Source organism: Lissotriton vulgaris, chromosome 6 (assembly GCF_964263255.1).
Source record: "Lissotriton vulgaris chromosome 6, aLisVul1.2, whole genome shotgun sequence".
In the NCBI taxonomy this organism is placed as follows: Eukaryota; Metazoa; Chordata; class Amphibia; order Caudata; family Salamandridae; genus Lissotriton; species Lissotriton vulgaris.
This window is the reverse complement of record NC_141694.1, coordinates 1,628,888,751-1,628,912,479: the sequence shown is the minus strand read 5'-3', so window position 1 is coordinate 1,628,912,479 and position 23,729 is coordinate 1,628,888,751. Positions and strand designations below refer to the sequence as shown.

At 46.1% G+C, this 23,729-nt stretch overlaps 1 protein-coding gene across 1 annotated transcript in view; it reads right to left on the bottom strand.

Moving 5' to 3' along the window:
• Positions 1 to 23,729, bottom strand: part of LRPPRC (leucine rich pentatricopeptide repeat containing) — a 675,215-nt gene that overhangs the window by 10,236 nt on the left and 641,250 nt on the right. Inside the window, exon 34 of the mRNA XM_086927797.1 lies at positions 10,312 to 10,427. Coding sequence (XP_086783923.1) covers positions 10,312 to 10,427 — 116 coding nt within the window. The remainder of the gene's footprint in view (positions 1 to 10,311; positions 10,428 to 23,729) is intronic.

Here is a 23,729-nt window from a genome sequence, read left to right as displayed (position 1 = left end):
CTACTAACCGAAAATGCCAACCAACAGAACAAGTGGATGTTTGCATGCTTTGTGGACCTAAAGTCAGCTTTCGATCACGTGCCCCGAAAACACTTTGAGAAAACTGGCAATGTAGGGCATTACAAACAACTTACTGAATGCCATATGAAAGAACTGTACACTGATACCTGGACTCAGGTGAAAATAGGTGATGGCAGTTGTGTAACAAAGAAAATAGGCACCCACAATAGCTTAAAATAGGGGTCGTGTTAGCCCCAAGCGTCTTTAAATTGTATCTATCCGATCTTGAAGAAGCACTAAGTGAAAGCAATTAGCCATCCACCAATGTTAGCCAAAGAGGAAATCAGGTACCTGCAGTATGCTGATGACACAGTGCTTCTCAGCCAAACCGCAACTGGGCTTCAACACAGCATGAGTATACTAGCAAAGTTTATGGATCGGCACAGGTTAGAATTAAATTTATCTAAAATAAAGGTAGTGCGGTTAGTGGATGCCAAATACAAAAAACTTGTGTTTTTTGAAAGGAAAAAATGTTGAATTTGTTACCTCATACAAATATCTGGGGTTTAAAATCGAGAGAAAACTGAGTTATAAGTATCAGCTTCTAGCAATGAGGGTCGAAGCCCAAAATCTCATATACGGCTTCAATTTAATAAAAAGGAAATTAAGCTGTCCATCTTACAGCCACCTATTATCCATTATGTTGGCACAGTTAATGCCTCTGTCACTTATGGTAGAGAAATTATGAGGGGTCGTGAAATCTGAAATCCTAACACCATCCAAACAAAGGTTTATAAAAACGTCTTCCTCATTCAGCAAGCAGCATCACCGGCTCAAGTCCAACTAGAGTTTGGTTTGTCCAATTAAATATTCTCAAGTAAAAGTGCTTTTATTAAACTATGTGGCAGGCTTAGAGCAGCCACAATCAACTCTATTGAGAATCTGTGCTGGAAAGAAAAAGAAGCTCAAAGAGAGAACAAAATACAAGGTTCCTGGGGCCGTTACTTAGCACAGGGTATTGAGTATCTTTGTGCTCAAGAAATTTGGAACACATGCATGGGGAAACAGGCCCTTAACAAAGCATTAAATCGGTCAACAAACCTCCTGTATAGCATGACAGATGAAAACAGCTTATTACAAAGACGTCATTCCTGGACGGTGATTAATTCATATGGCACCAGGAAACCTCACGTTTATTTATCTACACATTTTTCAACAATTTTAAAAACCCAAATCATGAATTTACACTTTGGTATGTGGGAAACAAAAAATTTGATCCCCTTCCGGAAAGACCAGCACTAAAATCAAGACTGCAGATCGTGCAATTACAAACATGAATCCCTATCACATATTCTCTGTGCATGTCCAAAGTTATCAAAAGAAAGAACGATACTTTGAACATACAAACATGCAGAAAAGCTGTAACCACCTGGTTAGGTGGGTCTTCGGTTTCTCTGGTCTGCAGGGGTTAAATTAATACATTTGTATCTAAAGGAATTAGTTGCAGAAGAAAATCAAACAATCTAATATACAGTTTTAAGATGACGATAGTCTTTAAGAGAAGGACAATGTTAGGGTTGCAGCACTTCATGGACAATATAATCGTGTTTTGATTTTATTCAGTGTAGAACAATGAACGAAGATTTGTATTCTTTTTTACTAATACTTTTTATGGGATGCTTGAAGTAATGGTAATGAATTAAATGGTTTTATGGTTTTAAAAGACCAAACATTTGAATAAACTTGTTTTGTGTTTTGTGTAGGGTAAGTTGATTTTTTTTTTTTTTTTACATTAATCAAGACCTTTTGATTTCACGTCAATTACATATATAATATACTTTCTTCCAGGGGCTTTCAACCAGCCCCCATCACCCACTGGTCCGGGTGTCTTACCCTTCACATCTTTCCACCCCCTACAACAAGGGGTAGTGGGTCATCCCATTTTAGCGATTGGCTAGCTCCACTGTGAGTGATGGCATACTGCTCTTGCACAAAGAGTAAATACTCGCAAAAATATGTACCCTTAAGTGTAAGGGACATCTATGGAAAATGCGTGCTTGTTGAGGGAAATAAAAAATGTCTTTTGCCAGTTTTTAGTTTATGTTGACGATGCCCCCTAGCCATCACCAACAACACAATTGAAAAAAATATGACAAAACAAGCACTGTCAAATCCAAAGGAAGGGCACCTTACACCAGAACCGATTGGCTTTGACAGTGCTTGTTTGTTACTGTTACAGAGCTGCGGGTCTGTAGACTGGCTGATCCAACATTCTTGGCTACACAATCAGAAGGAAACTAACACAATCTTTTCTTTTGGGCTGGGGATGGCACACTTAGTAGGGCACTGAAATACGTTAGAATGGTCTCTAGTACATGTTCTAAAACGTGGTGAATGCGGTGATGGTAGTACAGAAAAAGAAACGCGTTTGCCTGCTCTTTTTTGTTTTTCTGCCAGTCTCACACGTCTGAGCTGGACAGTTGCCCAGGTGCAGGGTACCCTAATGGAACTCACGACACAGAGTCCCTTTGTACTTGACATTAACGCTAAAAGACCAGAGCCTAGGTGGCACAGTACATGCCAACGACCCCACAGCTTTCTGCGAAAATCTGCTGCACACATCGTTGAACCAAAGTTATTCCGTCTGCTCCCATTTTCTGGGACTAAAAGATTTTAATGATGATATCAAGATCTGCCTTAAATACAAAGTTTTTATTGCTCAGTTCCATGTTTTCACCCAATTAATATTGAATCCAGGTTGTTAGCGTTTTGTTTTTTTAACACTGTGCTTGGTTTTGAATTGACTAATCTCATGTTTCCCAATTCGCATTTAAACTTTTTTGTGTAAAATAGTAACACTGACAGCCTTTAAATAGAGGATTGGAGGAAATGGTGCAGATATCCATTTTTTTTGTAAACAGATTTTAGTGGAATTTCAAGGTGGCATCAGCATAGAAAAACCGCCCAGGGGGCACATCATAAGACCAAACAGTTCAAATAAAGTTTAGTGGAGTTATCCCCCGCTTATTATAATGGGTTCCCCCCTTCCCCTCTCAATTTCAGTCCTTTCCTCGGGAGGCGATGTGCGCTAGCCCCCTCTATTCCATCATCCATCCCCATGCTCGGATCCGTGGGGATGTTTCTAAGCGTCTCCTCATAATCGGCACCTTAAGAGGAGTCCTCAACGAAAACCACCCCGCCTTGTCCCCCGCCCCCCCCCCCCCCATCTCCCTAAACTAAAGAATTCCCATTCGCCCACCCCACCCCCTCTGGCATGCCGCTCTATCCATAAAACATCTGGGTATAGTTTCCTATCTCATACACCGTGCTCCATGTCCCCTACCTCCTGAACCCCAGGGGAACCGTTGTTAGGGAAAAAAGGGTGGAAGAAGGCGTTCAGCGAATCATTCTCAAGCCCCCCTCTATGGTCGAGTCAGCCAGGGATCTCAGGGCTCAGTTGTCCGGTGCTGCGCTCCCCTCACCCAGTGAGTCTCCTGCGTCCTCCAGCGGGTGCTTCACCAAGTCCACCAGCGCAACCCACCCGTGCCATTTCTATCAACTTTTCATTCCCTGTACACGTAGCCATTCGCAGTCTGCAGGTCCCCTCACTCTCCTACCACTTCACAAGCTCCCTGTTCCATCTTGATAGGTTGGGGGCATTGTTTGACTACCAGTGAGTAGTGAGCTCCCGCTTTGCCAACACTAGTCCCAGGTCAATTAATTTACTAGTAACTTTCGTCTTGGCAGTATGCGGGAACCAATGCAACAGGCAACAACCAGGTGTCTGTGCTATCTCCCTCTCCGTGACTGTAGTCAGCACAGTCATCAATCCTCTCCAGTATTCCCCCAAGTGTGAGCAGTCCCATAACAAGTGAAGGAACCCCGCTCCCTCCAGATTACACCTCGGGCAGGTGAATGATACCTCGAAATACTCACTGTTTTTCCCCGGTGTGAGGTAGGCCCTATGCAATATGAAGAAATGGATTAATTGAAAGCGCGCATTCCTCGTGCCCTTCCAGGCCCTTTCTAAGATCTCTCGCCACGGCTTCTACCCAATGACCTCCCCCAGATCTGCTTCCCATTTAAGGCGTAAAGCTACCAGGGGCTGTCGCGGGTCATGCGTGATCCGCCTATAGAGACACATCACCACCTTAACGGTCCCCGTAGCCATTTTTACATATTGATACGCCAGGTACGTCTTGGGTTCCACCATCCCCTGCCGCCAGTGCTTTTGAATGGCTGTTGTCAGAGCTGCATGGAAGAGAAAGTCCCCCCGTGGGAGATCGTGGCGTTGTAAGAGGAGATTACCATCCTCAAACAAGTCTCCAACAGTGATGATCCTCACGTCTTCCCAGTGACTCAACCTGCTCCAGTCACCCCCCAGCGGCAGTGCCTCACAAACTCGTAAAGGGATCTCAGGCGCATACGGAGTACGTATCTGCACCCTCCCAGCGAGGCGATTCCAACACTGCCTCACCGTTCGCAAATAATGGGGGAATTGTGTTATCCCTCACAGGTAGCCGCAACAACACCCAGGAAAGTTGAGATAGGCTTGGATCCTGGCCCCCCAAAAATGTCTGGGTCCCGGATTCTCCTTGCCGCCCACTTGGTAAACCATTGAAGCTGCGCCGCATGGTAATAGGCCTCAAGATCCGGTAGGGCAAATCCCCCCTCCGCTCTAGGCCGTTGCATAATGACTAGTGCTACCCTCCGCCTCCCACTGCCCCACAGAAACCCTGTGATCAAGGCATCAAGCTGAGCAAAGATTTTACAAATGGGGAGCGTCCCAAAGAAATAAAGTAGCCTGGGTAAGGCCACCATCTTCACCAGCGCCACCCTACCTTCTACAGACAACGGGAGTGTGCTCCAGAAATCTCAGCAGCTCTTACCGCTGCGCAACGCCCGTCCGATATTACCCTCCAAGAGGATGGCAGAGTCGTGGTAGATCCCGGTCACCAGATACGGCAAGCAGCTGGTTTCCCATTGGAACCCCTTCCGCACTGTGCTCCCTGATTCTGCCAGGACTGGCAGGGAACAGGCACAATTTGGTCCAGTTGACGCGGAGGCCCGCAATTCTCCCCAGTGTGTCTAGTAATTCTTTAGCACTCCGTAACGCAGTATCCGAGTTGGCCAGAAACAAAAGCAAATCGTCTGCATAGAGCGGTATATTCTGCACCTGTTCTTCCACTAACAACCACTGATAGTGACGACCCGTCCAGGCATGGACAGCCATGTGCTCCACTGCCATAGCAAATAGCAGAGAGGACAGCGGGCATACCTGCCTCGTACCCCTACCTACGCTACATGTGGCAGATATCAGTCCTCCCGTGCGGACCCTGGCAGGGGAGTTATTGTACAGAATTGCTGTCCATTCAACAAAGGGGTCCCCTAGTCCAAACGCCCTCAGGACATTAAAAAGGTCCGACCTTTCGAGACTATCGAAAGCCTTCTCAATGTCGACCGTGAAAATACAGGCATCTTCCTTACAATAAGTGTCTGCCCCCAGAATGCGCAGGAGTCTCCGAACTTTCATCGCAGTATTCTGAGACGGAATAAAACCCGCCTGATCTACGTGAATTAGGGTCGTCATATGAACCAGCAATCTACTTGCCAAGACACGACTCTTGTAGTCCAGGTTAAGCATGGCCAGTGGCCTGTAGGAGGTCCTGTCCCAGGTCGGTTTCCCTGGTTTCAGAAGGGGAACAATTATTGCCTTTCGCGTAGTCACCGGGAGGAAACCCTCCTTTCTCGCCCTATTATACAGGGTTACTAAGCGAGGGGCATCTACGTATGTGGAATAAATCTCAACCGGAAGCCCATCCGTCCCGGTGTCTTGTTCCTAGCCATGTGTTTGTTGGCTCTACGCACTTCCCCCACCTCCATGTCCCTGCCAAGCTTTTCTGCCCCGCCTCCTCTGGGGAGCTCCACTGCAGCCAGAAAGTCCCCATCATCGGGAAGTACTGGGGCAAACTTACTCTGGTATAGTCCCATGTAGTACTGCAGAAAGTGTTCATTAATGGCACTCTGGGCATACATTGCATTACCCCCTGGATCACTAAATTCCAATATCGACGTCCCCCTCCTGCGCCGGATTGGCCAGCCAAGCTAGCAGAGCACGAGATTTGTCCCGGTCGAGCAGTGTATGCCTTATAGTCAGAGGATTGCAATTGTTCTGTTTGTACAGCCAGGGCCTCGCGGGACGCGAGGAGATCTTCTTGCTTATCAGGTCGTTCCAGTCTCTAAGTTTTCTCTCTGCGCTGTGGACATCTTGTGGCAGCACCCTTCGCACTCCCACCACTTCCGGGTCCTATTGGGTCAGCACATGCCTCACCGTATTTTGTGACCAGTTGACTATTGCACTAGTTTGAATGGGAACTGGTTCACTTGTACCCGTCCTAGGGAGTGCGAGTTGGGGAATTCAGGGGGTTGATGGGGTTTCTTTTAGGAGCAGGAATGCCGCTGGGGCGGTTTATGGCGGGAAGACGCTGCAGTACAAGCTATGGGATCCACCGTAGGTTTCAAATGTATGACCTGGAACGTCAGGGGAATGCTCACTGCTCCCGGAGTACCGTGCATTCCGGAGCTACCTCCCTGTGCCATCTTGTCTGTGTCCCCCAGCCAACAGCATGCGCCCTTCTCACATGAATAAATCCGCCGTCTGAGGTGTAACTTCGGGAAGCTCAGGCCCAGATTCCCCAGTTGTGCTGCTGGTAGGAGAAGCCGCTGGTCTGTCCATGCTGCGGTTAGTGACAGTGGAGTTCGAGCTAGCCTCGCCCCGGCTGATCTCTGCAACCGCCTGTACAGCCCTATCCCTCTCGAGCTGGAGTCCGGGCGGCGTCCCGGACCTCTGCGACCCCAAAGGAACAGGTGATCCCCATTCCGCAGAACTCGAAGGAGAAGCATTCCGTGGTCTCGTTACGCGGGCCTCCAGCCACTGCCATGCGTCTTGCGGGGTGGTGAAGAAGTGGGTGGTAGCCCGTCCACTACCCTCAGCCGCACCGAGAACAGTATGGCGTACGGTAACTGCAGGTGCTGAAGTTTCCTCTTGAGTGCTAGGTAGGAAGCGCGCTGCCTCTGCACCTCCCTGATGAAGTCCGGAAAGATCATGACCATGGAGTTCGCGATCTGAAGGCCCGGCTTCCCCCTCGCCTGCTGTAAGATGTGGTCCCTGTCATGATAATGGAGCAAGCGCACAACCATCGGACGTAGAGGCGCAGAGGCGCACCCGACTAGGGAGGTCTGGCTGGGACCCTGTACGCACATTCAAGGGTGAAGAAGGGGGAAGAAGGGGAAGAGCCCCTCTGTGGCCACCACTGTCCTGATCCAGTGCTCCATGTACTGAACATCGTCGTCTCCTTCCCTCGTTCCGGAACCCCCACTTTGCGGAGGTTGTTCCTGCGAGAGCGACCTTCACTGTCCTCCGCCCTCGTCTCCAAGATCTTGACCTTATCTTCCACCAACTTGAGAGAGCGCTGCAATGTTGTGATTGCGTCTGGGAGCACCTCCAAGGATTGTTCATTGACTTTCACCCGGTCTTTGAGCTTGCAGTGGTGGTCTTCACATGTCTAGAGAAACTAGAGCACCGCACAACAGCAATAGATTTCCATCTGTCCAGAAGAACAAGACCACTGCTGTCCAGGAGATCCTAAATTCAGACCACCTGTAAAAGCGCAGATGAATTTCAAGTGCTTCTATGTGTCCATTCTGATATCTGCAACATAGAGCTCCTACAAGGACAGCAAAATCATGCAGGCTGATGAAGTAATATTTGGTTCAGCATTCGATGGAGATGTGAATGGTGCAAGCGCAAAGCACCCAGTCAATACGCTTGGGCAATTGCAAGCATAAAAACACAAAGCATTGTGCTTGTGGCACTCAGTGTAGTTGGTCACTATATAGTGGTAGTAATAGTGGCACTCAAAAGGGTTGCATCCACAATATTGGCTACCGCTATCATTAGTGTAAGGAGAGGTGGAGGTAAGACTAGTAAGTCTATATTTACTTTCACATTCTTACCGTGACAGTATAGTGGAAGTCAAAAATGTGGATGCCATTTTTTTGTTTAGTAATATTTCGAAAGTGAAGTACTGACGTATAACCGAACCCCAGCTCTACTCTTATTCAAAACTTATGCAGTAGATAACAGTTACTTTACTGATGATTAACAGTTTGACTTCCATATAAGTCCAGTTATGAAGAACTAAGTGATCTTTTTAATGCTGGTACACCAATGCACATTCCGGTGAGTAGAATGATCATCCTGTGTTGCTCAAGCTTCTGCATGACAGAGTCAGAAATAGCGGCCCACTCCTTCTCAATAATAAGCTTCAAAAAGGAATATGTACTTATCCTAGAAAAGTACAATTTTGGTTGATACTATGACTACCCCAGATGCCACACCTTATGAATATTCTTATTGCCAATTTTCAAAGGGAACTCATAGACCTCAAACTCCCAGCACCCCTCGGAAGAGGTTAACCCCATATAACAGAGACAACAAAGATCTGAAAATATCTGAAAAGATAAGTGACACTGCACCACTGAAAACCAAATCTTCTAAGCCTAAATGATGTGCACCATTGCACACACTAAGACATTTCAGAAAACAAGTACATTACATGAAAACAAGTAAAGAGATGTAGACAAATTAAGATCCCTGATGACCCATCCAAACTAAAAAAAAACTCTGTTCAGCCTTCAGATCTGTCATTAGTGTATCAAACCCTCTCAGGGCAAGACTATCAATAAAGCAAAAAGAAGCAAAGATCTCTTCACAGGTGATTGGCAAAGTCACTAGGTCTCGCAATTGAGACCATTTGACTTTGCCAATGGATTTTAAACATGCTGCAAAGATTTCCCGATCCGGTGCAAGGTGGCTAAAGTTAAACAAGCATTTGTAATGCTATAAGTCTAGCATTTTCGAAACTTTCACCTGTTGGTATTGTAAATGACAATGCCTTTTATTTATGTTCACTTTGTACTCATAGTCCTTGTTTGCAGGTTTTCTAAATACATGAATAAAAGGCATTGTCATTTACAATGCTAATAGGTCAAAATCTCGCAAATGCAAGACCTATTGCATTGCAACTGCTTGTTTTATTTTGCCACAGTGTTTTCTTCTAAAACACAATCTCCGATATAAAATGAATATATCGATACTTCTCACCATTCTGACAGATATAGACAGTTGAATAAATAGGAAAGCACAATTTAGGCTAAAAAGGAGCATTTAAAGTGAAATATTGACCATAGGAATGCATCTAACCACCCACCGCATCATCGTCTTTTCATACAATAAAACCAACAAACTCATTACAAAAAGTAGAAACCACATACAGTCGATCTTTTTATGTTGCACAGAGGAACACAAAATCTGACTGTCTCCACTTCTGCTAAAATGTAAACGGATGTCAACTGTTGACAAACGTTCAAAACGAACCAGTAGTTTGTGCTGCCCCTTTATGGCTTCCACTTTTACCAGAAGCTAAGTATTTTAAATGAATATAGTGCTATTTATTGTCGGAAATTGGTAACAGGCCTCAATTTGACACAGGGAGTCTACACAAACCAGGCAATCTGCGGGATCAGTGTGATTGTTTGACTGCCACCTGCTGGGGAGAGACTCCCTGTCTGGGCCTGTTTGTGTACATTGCCAGTGGCAGCTCTCATCACCCACCGCTCACTCTGCGTTGGCTCCGTTTTATATTTAGCACTGTTCAAATGGCATGAATGCGGCTGCCTCGTTCCCTGAAGATTTCTAATTTACCAGGGAATGTAAGAAACTGAGAAACACGCATTTGTCATTTAATGTGCCAGTGACACACCACTGAATGCAAAAGAAATTCAGTTTTTAATAAGCACCAGCTAAAACAGAGAAAACGAGCGGTGGGTACTTCTACCGAGAGAACTTGACAATAAATATAAACATTTTACATAATTTTTGTTTGCAACTGTGCCCCTGCTCTACTCTCTGCACCACTAACCAATTCAACTAAGAAAAAAATGCATCTTTGCAAGGATCTTTATTGGCACTAAAGCCATATGGACATGTAAGGCATTAGCAGATACAATGTTCTATGTCCCGGACACTTTTTATATTGTCAATGCACTACTACATCGATACAGACCCACCAGACCTCCGCCGTACTATATAGTTATTAACTACTGAGTAGAAATGCACAGAAACCGATAAAAGTTAACATCAAAAACAGGAATAAATGATTACATGGAATTGACACATTCTCCCACTCCACCGGTTACTGCACAATATGTTTAAACAATTATTGGGTAAGTGGTTGTATTCCTCATTACCTGTAAAAGAAATCGTGCTTCATCCACTCTACCCTCGTCCACATATTGAAGGAAAAGATCTGTGGCAGGTCGATAAACTGCAAACTGATTTGCCAATCGCTCGGCCATTGCACTTACTGAAAATCGAGAGGGTATTGTTAGGAACCATAAAAAAAATAACTAACAGTAAACAAAAAAAAATAACTAACAGTAAACAAAAAAAAAACGGACAAAATGAACAATTTAATTACTTTTGGTAACACTCTTTCTCGAGAATACTGTACCAGCAGATTTTTCACCTGGCGCCTAGGAGAATTTACAGGAATTCTCCTAGGAGAATTTACAGGAATTCTCCTTTGCTCCAATAGGGGCCGCCAAGTGACTCCGCTGTGACCCCGTACCACCCAAAGCGACGGAGAAGAACCGCATATAAACACCATCCATGGGTGTTGACGTCAGTGTTTTAATCTTTCTATTTGGCGCCCTATGATGCGAACCACTTCAAACAAATTGTAGGTGAGAGCATGATCAAAATCTAATTAGGAATCTTATTTTAATGTACAGAACACAACTCCACACCACAATAAAGTGGAGGGCAGTGAGGAATCCACTAGAAAAAGCGTTACCGATGGTTAGTAACTTGTACTACATATGGATACTTCTTACAGCAGATTCCTCACCTTCAGAATAGATACCACAGCAGCACCTCTCAAAGCTGGAGGTTTGAGAAGCAGACTCAGATTAGGAAATTGTGCAATAAGCAGGTACACATGCCGCCCTGACCCGGCTGTCAAGGCAGCAGTGTTTAGTATACATGTAAACCAAAGCCCACTTTGTAGGCTAGCAGATGTCAAGAATTGGTAGGTCCACCTGCCAAAGCAGTCGTAGTTGCCTTGAGCCCTGCTGTAATAAGTTTGCAGGCCCTCCAGGGGTTGCTTCTTGGCCTGCGCATAGCATACTTTAATGTAGAGAACTATCCAGCTTGATAATGTCCTTTTCTGCATCAGTGTGTTTAAGGTTTGAGCCAATATAGCCTCTCCTCCACTTTTGAAAGGTGATGTGGTGCAAAATAAAATGCTGTCAGATTTAGGTTGGCAGACATCAAAAGTCACCATAACTTTGCGTAAGAAGGCTGACTGTTTCATCAGTATTAACTTGACTGGGATGAAGTGCAGTAAGGTGGTTGCAGTGAGAATGCCTACAGCAGAGGTCTTCAAACTTGTGGGTGCCGAGACCCCCCGTCAACATCTTCAGTCCTAAGGACCCCCTCCTGACAAAACATTTCTAAACCATGGCTACTGGAATTATGAGGCAGGTAAGGACTAAATTACACGACCGGCTTGACTAAATTGTGTGGGAAGAAAATTTAAATAATGTTATATGATGCCGCGTTATTTTGGGATAGAATTGCTTCATTATTTAGACATTTTTTGCACACAGTAACACTGAGGAAAGATTTCACCCCATCAGTACCAGTTTATAACCAAAATACAGCAATTAACATCAGAAAGATGTCTAGTCAACCTTTGTGAAGGGCCTTCCACTCCACAGGAATACGTGCTGCCACATTAGAAGCTCACCTGGCCCTGGCTGGGAGCCGCAGGGGTCCCTTAAAACCCTTGCGGTCTTGTGCAGAGTTAAGTAATTTACCATGCCGCTTTCCTCTCACCCCTCCCTTCCATCCCTCTCCTCTCCCAATCCTGGATCTCTCTCTCACTTTACAGGCCATTTTCTTTCACCCCTTTTTACAACTTCTGAACTCTCCCCATTCAACTTCTCACTTCACCCTTAATCACCTCTTGCCATTCTGTCTTTTCACTGCCCTCATCTCTAACAGTCTCTCGCATTTATCTCATGGCCTCTCTGGTCCTGTCACCTCCCGTGCCAATCTGCACTTCTCATTCACCTCAAGTCTCTCCATTCAAATTGTTGTCTATTTGTATCTTACATCTCTCTAGTCCCCCATTCATCTTTCACATCTCTCCTTTGTTCTTCCACACCTTCTTGAACCAATGTCCCTCTCCCCTGTTACCCCAGCACCAGTGCAGGTGGTTTCCGGGTGCTCTGCAATGGCACCTAATTGTGCACACTGACACTATAACCATCTGCCACATGGTGGCTCGCTCTGTGTAATTTAGAGATGAGCAGAACAGTTGTTTAATAATTCAATATACATTAAAAACTATAAACTCCTGACATCCACGCCATTCTTATAGCTTTGGGGGCTTGAAATAGTCACACTTGTACATTGTAAATGGCAGCATCCAGTGTTAATTCACAGAGACCTAATGTTACTCTGTGCTATTTCATTCCGTGTTGCTTCGCAAAAACTAGTGCTGTATGTAAATTAGGACCATTACCTTTTGGGGCTGTAAAACCGCACTGACGTTTGCATAAAAAATTAGTCAAATAATTTGCATACATTCTTTAGGGCCAAATGCACCCTTACCGTAATGTGGTTATAAACAAGTTCCTTGCTGGTTTACCGTGCTGTGCTGGAGATAAGACTGCAGATACAGCCCAGCCGAGCCCAGAACAGCTCGAGCTGAGACACACTACGGGGCAGGAGGGGGGCTGAATCCCTCGTAGTCGTATGGGCCTGGGCAAAAGTGTGACCAGGAATACGCGACCCGCTTTCCATCACTACACAGCCCCTCTGGTGGTCGCGCCCCACACTTTGAAGACCCCTGGCCTACAGTTCAGTCATGTGACAATTAGGAAAACAGTTTTGAAGGTCAGTAGTGCACTGAGCAGCTGTAGAACACCTCAAAAGGCATGCACATAAGAGTACTAAATAAATCATCAGACTCAATGTGTAGTTGAAGGGTACAGTTTATTGACCACAGACTCGGCAATCTCCAACTGAATCTCAGAAAATGTAGCCCAGCTTATCCTTCACCCCGCATTCCACATTCCTAACAAGTGGAACACAGAATATGGAATGCAGTGTGAAAAACTCATGAATCATCACCACCACATCTCCCTCCTTATATACCAATTTGAACCTTACATTAAATGTGAACAAATTCTTAAATATCCTTAATCTTACAAAAAGATCCTACAAGCATACTTCAAAAATGTTTGGAAACACATGGTTTTCCAACTTTACCAATATAACAAAGCAACATAATAAAACATAGTATAACTGATGACACCCTAGGTATGTTTAATCCCTAAACATCACGGTATAGCATAGGTTTTGACACCATTTGTTTACTTCTACGAGCTGGACACAACATTTTGCCCTCACAAGGGTCGAACTTGGGTTTACGATGCCCAGACAGAATAACAGGTCTATTACTTGAATTACCAAAAAGTAGAGACCTTCACCACTCTACTTTTATTCCACCACTCATGTTCTTTTATATGGACAGCATTCTTAGATACTGCATCCACTCTAGAAGGCGACCTGAATCTGGACCTCCATTTGGCCATATGTTTGGGATCTCTCACACGGACCCAATATTCTACCTTAACATCACCCCTGACCTCTTTGGCGTTGAATCTAGTGTCATAGCCTATTTCCATTTTCTCTTGAGAAGCTTCAACTCTGGGCCGCATGATCTTGTCCATAGAAAGAACAGTCAGTTTTTCACTGAAAACTTCTTAACCAGCCAGGGCACAATTTCGAGGTACACAGCTCCTCATGATTTCAAAAGGCGATATGCCAGTAAACCCATTAGGGCATGTAAGGTGCGACCACAACATAATTTCTAAAACCTGAATCAATTCATACTTGTTTTGGACCACCCACTAAATGCCCTCCATCAAAGTATGATTATTTTTTCTGCGAGTCCATTTGCCTGTGAATGATATAACACAATGCGCTTGTGTTTAATTGCATTTGCTTATAGAAAATCCCTCATTTATTCTGAAATGAATTGGCCTCCACAGTAAGAAACAATTTCTTTCAGCACCCCTTCTTTCAAAATCAATTTTTTCAAACTTTTTTTGACAACAGCAGTGTTGGATTCTTCCATAAAAACTGCCTCCCACTATTTGTTGTAGTAGTCTACCACCATGGCATATTTACATCTTTGTGGCAAAATGTTGAACGTACTAATGAAACCCATGGCCAATTCCACCCCATGTCTTACAGAACACAGGGTTGCAAAGGCACAGACTCGGTCTTCATTCCCTTGTCACTAGTGGCACATATTACGCAAGCTTTGACTTTTGTAATGATCTCTGTGTCCATACCCGGCCAGCAATAACTATCTCTAAGTTTCCGTTTGGAAATGGTCTGATCCAAATGTCCTTCATGTCCATAAAACATTATCTTGTCCCTCGAACCACCAGGAGGAATTAATTGGTAACCTCGCATCAACAAATGGTCATCGGTAACAGTCTTTCCTTCGTATAACTCTCTTTGACATACTTTTTGATATTCTCCAAATCTTCATCACTCAACATTTCACTCATCCATTCATCTTCAGTAAACACATTTCCCTGACACACATCAACCGAGGCCAATCATTCTTCATCCTCCTCCTCCTCCTCTCAATCCATAGATTGTTCCTGATTGGGGCACAGGGAACATGAAAGTCACCCCTTGTGTTTTTACCACCCAGAATATACTCAATACTGAAATTATTGCAGCAATTCAGAACTTAATCTGGTGAACCTAGGCGTGCTATCTTTGATCACCAAACCATTAAGTATGTTTACCAATGGCTTATGATCAGGTTTGAGGGTACATTTTCTTCCTTACATAAAAAACTTAAATCATTCAAAGGCTCAGCAACAGGCCAACAATTCTTTCTCTGTAACCGAGAAAATGTGTTCATTTTCTTTCAGGGACCGGGATGTAAAAGTCACCGTTGAATTGCTTCCATTTTCATACTTTTGAACTAGTGTAGTACCTAAATCATCATTACTCGCGTCCACTGTGATGATACACTCTTTGGTAGAATCAAATGGTGCAAGAACTTCAGCAGATACTATGTCATCTTTCAAAGATGTGAGTAGATTTTCACACTTTCAACAACAAAAGAGCAACAATAAAGGTGCATTACAAAAACAGATAAAATATACTATTTCCTTAGAGCCCAAAGAGTTGGTACAAAATGATGGTGGAAGGGACTCTGACAAAGATAAGAACCCCCCATCTTCCAACAAAGTTGGTGATTGGTTTCATCATCGGGTTCTGTCCGGTCAAAGAAGGCATAGTGAATGTGCCTAAAGAAAAAAGTGCCAGTGAAGTTAAAAGGAAGCCAACAATTCCCTATACCAATTTTAATACAGGGATCGTGGACCATGATCACGAAATAGGACACTTTGGCTCAAAATTGCTCAGCCATAGGGTCCGGTAACACTTTGTTTTTATTGGTGGTCCACGATGATGAAACCAATCACCAACTTTGTTGGAAGATGAGGGTTCTTATCTTTGTCAGAGTCCCTTCCACCATCATTTTGTACCAACTCTTTGGGCTATAAGGAAATAGCATCTTTTATCTGTTTTTGTAGTGCACCTTTATTGTTTCTCTTTTGTTGTTGAAAGTGATTACTCCATGGGTTTAAGAGTGACGTTCTGACCCTGTCTCTCTTGTTGATTATATATAGTAGAATTTAACATTCATAAGTCCAAACGAACACTTGCTGCTTCTGGATTAGTTCTCTTAAATGCACAGTTTTGGCTGAAATTTGTTTTATGAACTTGGCGTTAAACTCACAAACTTCCAAGAAAGACGTGACTTGCTCTTTGTTTTTTTTTTATACTGGGTGCTTTTTTAATGGCTTTTACCAAACCTGTTCTGGGTTCAACACCTTTCTCAGAAATCACATGTCCTAAAGTACGAGTTACTTACCTTCGGTAACAATGTATCTGGTAGAGACGATTCTAGTCGCAGATTCCGTAACATAAAATTATCCCCTGGCACGATACTGGATCCGGAAAACTTTTTGCCACAGCATCCCTGTGTGCCGGGAGGGCACCACTTGACTCCGCCCTGACTTCGTCTGCGTCCGTGACGTCAGCGAGGATACACAAGTCCCACCCCGGCGCGCCTACGTCCGTTTTCTTTGGAGAACTTTTCCGCGCCACAATGCGGAGCCATCACAAACAAAAACTGTGAGAATATTGGAACAGTGTGCGAAAAACACTGCTAAACAGAAGGGAAGAAACAATGGTGAGGAATAGCACCATCCAAAATAGAGCCAAGTACTGAGGCCCCAAGATCTGGAATGAAAGAACAGGCACCGTTACTGGAAAGCAATACTGCAAAAAAATACAACAGCCTCTCAGGAGCAGAAGCATATAAAAAATCTACAGCAGACCAAGAAGTCTGCAGCCACCTCCCAGAACGGAAGAGACACCAAGGTCAGAACGGAAAGCAATGATCATTCAACTTCAGAGAATACCGGCAGGGAGAAAGTCTCCCGAAAGCCAAGGCCAACACCAGCCAAGGCACGGCAACCCCAAGGAGTGCCAAAGACAGAAGTGCAAGTAACAAAAGGGAAGAATAAGCACAAGTTAACCTCTCACTGGAAAAAGGATACCGGGACGCAGAAGTGCCTATAAAAGTCAAGAAAGGAGCAAAAGCAAGAAGACGAACATCCCCGAAGGAGGGAGTAAGAAAATACACTCGCAAAAGACAACCACCCGGAGGCAGGCGAGTGCAGAAGACCAAGAGAGCCCTTGCAGAACGTGGAGGACGGGCGGATCGTGACTTCAATCGGCGCTGGAGAATGGCACTCGTGGAGCCGGGCTGACTACTGCCACCAAGTGCTCTCCACAAGGGTGGGGCGGGGTCTACGCCAGAACGGCAAGGGAGCGGCGCCGCGATGCCGCTGGCTCAGCCTCAGATGGGGCAACCGCCCACGCCGAGGATCGTGGGGGGCTCGGGAAAGCACCCCAGGTCCATGCCTCCACCCGTGACTCCACCGGAGCCGGGGAGGAAGGTTCCGGACGTCAAAGCGGCGCCGGCTCGTCCTCTGGTGAGGCAGCTGCCTGCTCAGAGAACCGAGCGGGACTCTGGGACAAGCCCAGAGTCACGGCGGTTTCCTGCGACGCCACAGGGAGCCCTGAAGGGATTTGCTGCAAGGCAGGGACGCCAGGCGCCGAAGAGGGGAGCCCAGAAGGACCGCACCTCGACTGCACCACCCTCCTACGACCTGGAGTCATAAAGTCCGGCGCTGGAGCCGACTGCGACTCCGCAAAAGGGCCTGTGCGAGGCAAGGGTTCCGCGGACGTCTCAGGAGGTGGAGGAATGGCCAAAGAAGCCTGCAGCGCCGCATCGTAGGGTGTCATTTAGGCTCTAGTCACGTCCGTGCCAAAACGGCGGGTAGGGAGGCGACAGGCAGGGGCGCCTGTCCCGGGGGGAGCCGACGCCCACCGAAGGACAGGGTCTCAGAGACAAACTAAAGTACCTACCAGCCGGTGAGCCTCGTGCGGCGGTGAAAGACTGTCGCAGACGAAACCGGCGGTACCTTGCTTCCGAGGTAGGGGACGGACGCTGGGAGGACACCGACCTGGACAAGCGCGCCAACAGCAACTTCATCCAGTGCTCCCACCACGATTTAGGCTTACGGTGCTGACAGGCATCACAGCTCTCAGAGTCGTGGTGTTCACCCCAGCACCATATGCAAATTGGGTGAGGGTCGGTCACAGACATGGGACGCCCACAGAAGGTACATGTTTTGAAGCCCAAAGGCATTCACACACTGTTCCACTTAGCGCCAAAGCGTGAAAAAGAATAAAGGGCCTGAAAACAGGCCAGGACACAATCCGGATTCGCGTTGCACACGGAAAAGAGAAAAAAAGCGCCGGGGTGAGACTTGTGTATCCTCGCCGACGTCATGGACGCGGACGACGTCAGGGCGGAGTCACGTGGTGCTGTCCCCCCCCCCCCTCCGGGGGCTCAGGGATGCTGTGGCAGAAAGTTTTCTGGATCCAGTCTCACGTCTGGGGATAATTCTATGTTAAGGAATCTGCGGCTAGTAGTCTATCAGATTATCCAAATCTTCCTTTTCACATTTCCTTTCACATTTTTTTACATTTGCAAAGATACCCAATTTGGTCAACCTTTTCAGAACCATGTGCTCAATTCTGTCATGACTTTGAACATCCTCCCCTGCTACAAGGATACTATCCTGGGTTGTCACCACTCCCTTGATGTCCTTTAATACATCCTCTAATACATTCTGGAACACAGAGGGAGCTGATGCCAAACCAAAAGGCATCCTTGTGAATTGGAATGTACCAAGCGGAGACACAAAAGCTGCCAGGTATTATGAAGATCCATCTAATTCTACCTGATGATAGGCAAACTCCAAGTGGATTTTACGAAACACTTTTGCGCTTGAGAATGCAGTAATGTCACCTATGCGAGTTAGAGGGTGACAGTCTACCCAAATCACCTTATTAAGGCTCCTCAAATCAATGCAAACTCTCAATTGACAATTTTTTCCTTGCAATCACTAAAGGTGACAACTATAACGATGAATCAATTGGTTCAATAACACCATCTTCACAACTTTTCCTAAGAATTTAAGCTATGTCTTCTCGAAAACTAAATGGCTTATTTCTTAGCGTGTGTTTGACTGGGAAAACACTAGACTGTACCTACATTTTGTGCTTAAAACCCCTGATCCTATCTAGCTTGTTACTGAAAACAGCCTTATATTCTTTAGTCCAATTATTGCTAGTGTTTTGACCTTGTGATCAATATCCATAACCAAAGACACCTCAACTTTTCTTCCTGGCCTACAAGTCATTCCAAATAAGCCTTCATGGTACGAACCTAATATGTTCAACCCCTCTGTGGATACACATACTTTACCAAACATTTATCGGTTCTTGAATTTCATTTGACATTAAAAATATCCTGTAAGTTCAGTTTTCCTTACATATGTGACTGGGTTTCTGTCTGGTGGGGAAAGTTTTTTTTCATCACCGTAAATTTGATACCACAATTCATCGGCAATCACTGTCCTCCTTGCTCCAGAATCAATCAAAAGGTCCAACTCCTTGCCATCCACTACAATGGTTTAATATGGGTCAACGCAATTTGCCTCCCCGCCCTGAACATCAGTATCACATCTTTACCTCCACTGCATTCACCTTATTTTTTTGAGACTGGCACATCCTAGCAAAATGACCTACCTTCCCACTTGCTCTACATTTAACATTTTTCACAGGGCAAACTAGTCTGTGCTCAACTGCGCCCAGCACCAGGAATGCTGACCTTCCAGTCAGCCATCTATCGCTACACCACCTCTTAGATCCTTGCTCCAGAAGCAGCAATAACTGCTGCCACCCCTCCCCAATATCCAAGGAAGGACCCTTCTGTTGCCACCACTATCTTTTTATCTGCAACACCGGAATCTTTGTCACACCTACAAAGCCAAACTCCAAACCCTCAGAAAAACTCCACTGCATGCTGCTCAATGCCCGATCCCTCTGCAAGCACGCCACAGAAATTTGAGCCACCGTCCCCACCTCCACCCGACTTGCTTTTGATTACAGAGAGCTGGCTCACACCATCCTCATCCCCAGACAACGCAACTAAAACACCCCATGGATACAAGATGATACACAGAGACCACACCAACAAACGCTGAGGAGTTGCCATCATACACAAGGAGATCATCCAATGCACCACCGAAGACAACATCTCACCAATCTTGGAACACTTCAACTTCCTCATCCCACTCGACGCAAACACATCCATCAGAGGAACCCTTGCCTACCGACCCCCAGGCCCATGCCCTGGCTTCTGCAACGCCACCTCCGAGCTCACAGCCCCCCTGGTAGTCGACTAAAAGCACCTCATCTTCCTCAAAGGGCTACACTTCCACCTCGATGAACCAAACACCAACTCAGTCAACCTCCAGGAAAGCACGAGTAACATCGGACTCTCACAACTAGTCACTAGCCCCACACACTGTGCAGGACACACCCTCGACCCAATCTTCACAGCCAGTGGCAATAAAATTCAGCCACACCACAGAACTCATCTGGACAGGCCACCGCATCATCCACTTCACCATTGCAGGCTCACCAAGACCCAGCCCCTTGCTCTCTGCCCGCAGCAGATGGAACAAAATTAGTGAAACACAATGGAAAACCGCCCTCAAAATCACCAGACCCAAAAACACCAGCAACCTTGAACTAACCGGCAAAAACTTCCCCGACTAAATCTCCAACAGCGCCAAAACCATTGCCCCACTGAAAAAGGTCAGCACCAGCAGAAACACCAAAGAGGCCAGCTAGTTCACACCTGAACTCTGGACCTCCAGACGCAAGTGTAAGCGACTGGAGCGACGCTGGCAATCCAGCAGGAACCCTTCAAATCTTTCACCACCTGCAAATCTGCCCTCATAAACTACTACCACAGCCTCAAAGAAGCCAAGGAGGAAGCCATAACCATCCGCATCAAAGCAAGCGCCAATCACACAAAAGAACTATTCAGCATCGTCAGCAAATTCTCCAGCCAGTGTGCCACCCAGACCACGATCTGCCCCTCTCAAGTCCTCTGTGACTCCCAGTCTGAACACTTCCACAATAAGATAGCAGACATTTACAGCGACTTCAACCCGCAGCCAGCTGACCTCAGTGTCCTCCTGGCACACATCGACATCTCCCACATCCAGCTCTCCAATTGAACACCACTCACCACGCTAATCACCACAGCGATCATGACCTCCATTCGCACCGGAGCCCCAACATACCCCCTGCCCCCACCACACCCTCAACCTGGGACAGAAGGTAATCAGCAGTGCACTCACCAGCATCCTCAACACATCCATCACCACTGCCAATTTCCCCCGAATGCTGAAAACATGCAGACGTTAAACCCCTCCTGAAGAAACCCACAGCAAACTCCAGCTAACTGAAGCCCTTCCGTCTCATCTCAGTGCTCCGCTTCCTGGCCAAGGTCCTGGAGAAAGCCATCAATTGCCAGCTCACAGATCACCTAGAAGGAAACAACCTTCTTGATGCTTCCTAGTCTGGCTTCTGCCCCAACCAAAGCACCAAGACCACCTTGACAGCCACAAAACCTAATCCATGCTCCACAGTTGTGAGACAGCAGCCTTGATTATCCTTGACCTTTTAGCGGCTTTGCACACAGTCTCCCACCTCACCCTCAACACCAGAGACTACCACATCCGCATCAGAGGAAACGCCCTCTAATGAATCACCTCCTTCCTCACAAGACACACACAGAAATTCCACCTCCCGCCCTTTACCTCCGAACCAAAGAGTGTTATCTGTGGAGTCTCCCAAGCATCCTCCCTTACCCTCATCCTCTTCAGAGTCTACATGACCCCATTGGCTGATATCGTCTGCACCCACGCCATCATCATCATCTCATAAGCTGACTACACCCAACTCATCAGTTCTCTCACGGAAGTAACACTGCCACCACCAGAGTCAACTTCCAGAATGCCATGGCCAATGTTCCCAACTGGATGAGATCCAACCGCCTAAAGCTGAACACAGACAAGACGGAAGAGCTAATCTTCAGAAGAAACATCTCTCCTTGGGATGACATATGGGGGCCCAATGCACTCGGGCCCATTCCTACCACCACCAACCACGCCCGCAACCTCAGCATCATCCTAGATAACAATCTCTCCATGAAACACCAAGTAAATGCCTCCTTCCACACCCCTCACATTCTTCAGAAGATTTTCAGGTGTATCCCCATTAGCACCAGGACAACAGTGACACAAGCCCTCGTCCCCCGCCAACTGGACTATGGAAATGCACTCTAGTCTACAACCACCATGCATCTCCTCAAACGAATATAGACCATACCTAACGCCAAAGCCAAACACATCCTCGAACTGCCCAGAAAGGACCAGCATCACTCCCCACCTCAGAAACCTCCATTGGCTCCCCCATGCAGAAGAGATGTCAGTTCAAGCTGCTGACCTTTTCCTACAAGGCTCTTTACAATGCCGGATCCTCCTACCTCAACCACCACCTGACCTTGCACCAGCTGACCAGACAACTCCGATCTGCCTTCCTTGCACATGTGACCCGCATCCGAAGGAGATGTAGCGGAGGCCAACTCTTCTCCTACCTAGCTGCCAAGTTCTGGAATAACCTCCTACCTCACCTCAGAACCTCCCCCTCACTCACCAACTACAGGAAGGAACACAGGACCTGGTTCTTTGACTAAGGCTCCTCTTACCTCAGTGCCTGGTTACCCCCCGGGGTGGTAAGTCTGTGCTATATAAACACGGATTGGTTGATTGCTCATCTTCAGACCCATCACTTGTTCCTCTATCAGGCACTGCATTCACCTTATTGTTTTGAGATGGTCACACACTGGAGGCAAAATCACTTATCTTTCCACATGCTCTACATTTAACACTTTACGCAGGGCAAGGACGACCATTAGAAAAATGACTGGGATATCCACATCTGGAACAAATGTTCTTTTGACTGAAAAAAAACACTTTTACTTCTTTTCTTTTTGTAACTTTGTTGAACTGCCCCTTTTGTTTTGAATTACCAATATCTTTAACCACTGCCACCCCATTTTGCTCCTTTCCTGTTATTTCCTTATGCGACATTTGGGACAATTTTATACTCTTTACTATATCTATGGTTTCCATAATTGTGGGATTTCTTTCAAAGTCAATAACGTTTCCTGAACCTCTTTGTTCCAACAATGTACAACTTATTTGATTCCTACTGCATTGTGGGGTGACAATCAAATTCACATTCAGCAGCAAGTATGCCCAGAGCTAATACATAACAACATATTGACTCATCTACACCTGGCTCCCTAGTAAAAAAAAATGGTGCCTGTTTACTATTAAAGAACAAGTTAGTTACCTTCGGTAACGATGTATCTGATAGAGACATAGTCTAGCTTCAGATTTCTTAACTTAGAATATTCCCCAGACGTCAGACTGGTCCAGAAAATTTTGCGCAGCAGCAACCCTGCGCGCCGGGGGCGGCGCCGTATGTCTCTGCCCTGACGTCATCCATGGACGTGTCGTCAGGGGAGCCATATATGCCACGCCCTGGCGTGCCGACATTAGTTTTCATCAGAAGACTTTTTCCGCGTCAGAACGGGAAGCCACCACCAAAAACTGAAATATGGGAACAGTGTGCAGAAAAAAAAACAAGGTATGGTGAAAAACAGCACCATAGAAGGACAGTGCCATACACCGTATATTGTAAACCGAGGGAGGAATAAAGAACAGAGCACCACTCTGGGAGGGACCTCACAATTGTTAAGTCCAAAACCTCCCCCCGAGTTAGAAGAAGATGCAGAGCAGAGGCAGGATTCGAACCCTTGGCCTGTGTGAGCTTGTGCCATCAGACGCACAAGACTTACTATTGAGCTATAGCTCTTTGGTGAGCCATCACAGCAGCTGACAAAGGCTGCAACCGCAATATATGACAGTGAAGGACAACCAGTCCAGAACCCAGGAGTAAGGACAAACTACCATAAGGCGTCACCCAAGGGTAAACGTCA